Source organism: Grammomys surdaster, unplaced genomic scaffold, assembly GCF_004785775.1.
Source record: "Grammomys surdaster isolate TR1022 unplaced genomic scaffold, NIH_TR_1.0 100, whole genome shotgun sequence".
Lineage (NCBI taxonomy): Eukaryota > Metazoa > Chordata > Mammalia > Rodentia > Muridae > Grammomys > Grammomys surdaster.
The window spans coordinates 10,828,721-10,830,686 of NW_021604579.1; the positions used below are offsets into that span (position 1 = coordinate 10,828,721).

At 43.3% G+C, this 1,966-nt stretch overlaps 1 protein-coding gene across 1 annotated transcript in view; it reads left to right on the plus strand.

Annotated features, from left to right (window-relative positions):
* Scp2 (sterol carrier protein 2) overlaps nt 1–1,966 on the plus strand; it is a 71,081-nt gene that overhangs the window by 13,269 nt on the left and 55,846 nt on the right. Inside the window, exon 4 of the mRNA XM_028785783.1 lies at nt 285–416. Within this exon, the coding sequence (XP_028641616.1) occupies nt 285–416 (132 nt within the window). The remainder of the gene's footprint in view (nt 1–284; nt 417–1,966) is intronic.

Consider the following 1,966-nt stretch of genomic DNA (forward strand, 5'->3'; position numbering starts at 1 on the left):
CTTGCTTCTCTGTGAGCTCATCTGCTCCATCAGTGGCTGCAAAAGAGAAAGAAAGAAAGAAAGAAAGAAAGAAAGCACATAAATGTTTGTCGTGACTGTTTTTTCTGCTTTCACAATGGAGACAGTGCTGTCGCTGTTTCTGACTCAGAGGTCACAGTGCATCACTGTCGCCTGCATAGGACACTAGGGCAAGTTGTAATAGTGAAATAAATACAACGTAGGTGTGCTACAGTGCAGCTCCTGGACTTTTACGCCATGGGTGTTAAGGTTTTGTTTCTCTATAGGTGACTCCACTTGTGGGCAGAGGGCTATCTATCACAGTTTGGGACTGACTGGCATTCCTGTTATTAATGTCAACAATAACTGTTCTACTGGTTCGACTGCTTTGTTTATGGCCCAGCAACTGATTCAAGGAGGTACGGTGTGCTTTATCATTATTATTTCTTAATGTCTTATAATTACTTATAGATGTGGGTGTTTTCCCTGCATCTGTGTCTGTGCACCACATGCTGTGACCACAGAGCCAGAAGAGGGCATTGGATCTCCTGGGAGCTATCATGTAGGTGCTGGGACTTGAACCTGGGTCCTCTGGAAGAGCAACCAGTGTCCTTAACCACTGAGCCTTCTCTCCAGTCCCTCATGCTTATTTATTGCTCTAATGTCCTTTAAATTTTTTTTAAAAAATGTCTGTCTGTCTGTCTGTCTGTCTGTCTGTCTTCTTTCCTATCTATCTATTTGTCTGTGTCCATACTTAGCAAGGCACAGCGTTGAGGCCAGAGGACATCTTGTAGAAGTTGGGTCTCTTCGTTCACTATGTGGTTCCTGAGGATTGGACTCAGATTGGTGTCAGGCTTGGTGGCAAGCACCTTTACCTGCAGAGACATCTTGTTGGTCCTTGTCATGTTCTTAAATAAATACGGGCTTACTATTCCCTTTTAATCACTTCTCTGTGTTACCACCAGGGAGAGATTGCTTTATAACAGATTACCATATATAATGTGTTGCTTTAAAAAAAACTTTTGTTATTTGTTTTTGTGGTATTGGCAATGAAACTAAGGGCCCTGAGGATGCCAGACAAACACTGTACCACGGAGCAGTATCCCCACTGCCTGAGGATGCCAGGCACTCAGCAGTGTCCCCACTGCCTCCCAAGGCTGTACTGAAGTAAAGTTCCCAATCATAGAGTTTGCTCTGACAAGCTGAAGTCGTAAAGTGCAGCCATCGTCCTTGTGGATTTTAGAACATTTTATCAAGGTAGTGAAAACCTTGTTTCAAGGGGTAAGATCACAAGCTCCAGAAAGCCATCAGAGGTCTCCTGCCTCACCCACATCCTGGTGAGCTACTACTGCTCACTACTGCTGCTTGCTTCTCTGTGAGCTCATCTGCTCCATCAGTGGCTTCCTATGATGCACCATGTGACACATGGCCCTTGTCACTTCTTTCAATAAATTTATTGTTTAAAAGTTCATTAAAAAAAAAAGACTTATTTATTTATTTTATGTACACCATTGCTCTCCTCAGACACACCAGAAGAGGGCATCAGACCCCATTGCAGATGGTTGCTGGGAATTGAACTGAGGACCTCTGGAAGAGCAGTCAGTGTTCTTAACCACTGAGCCATCTCTCCAGTCCTAAAAGTTCATTCTTATAGCTTGTCCTAGTGTTCTATTCCTGTTTATGGCCACATAACATTCTACTTCATGGCTAAGCTGTATTTTGTCTGTATGCTCATCATTTGATGGACATTCTTCTTTCTCCCTCCCTCCCTCCCTCTCTCCCTCCCTCCCACCCTATGCTGTTGATTGAATTCAGACCTCCCAGCCTGCTGGTCACATGCTTTACCAATGAGCTGCATCCTCCAGCAGTTTTTTCTTTTCCTTTTTTAAAAAAATATATTTATTTATTTATTATGTATATGTGTACACTGTAGCTGTCTTCAGACACACCAGAAGAGGGCATCAGATCC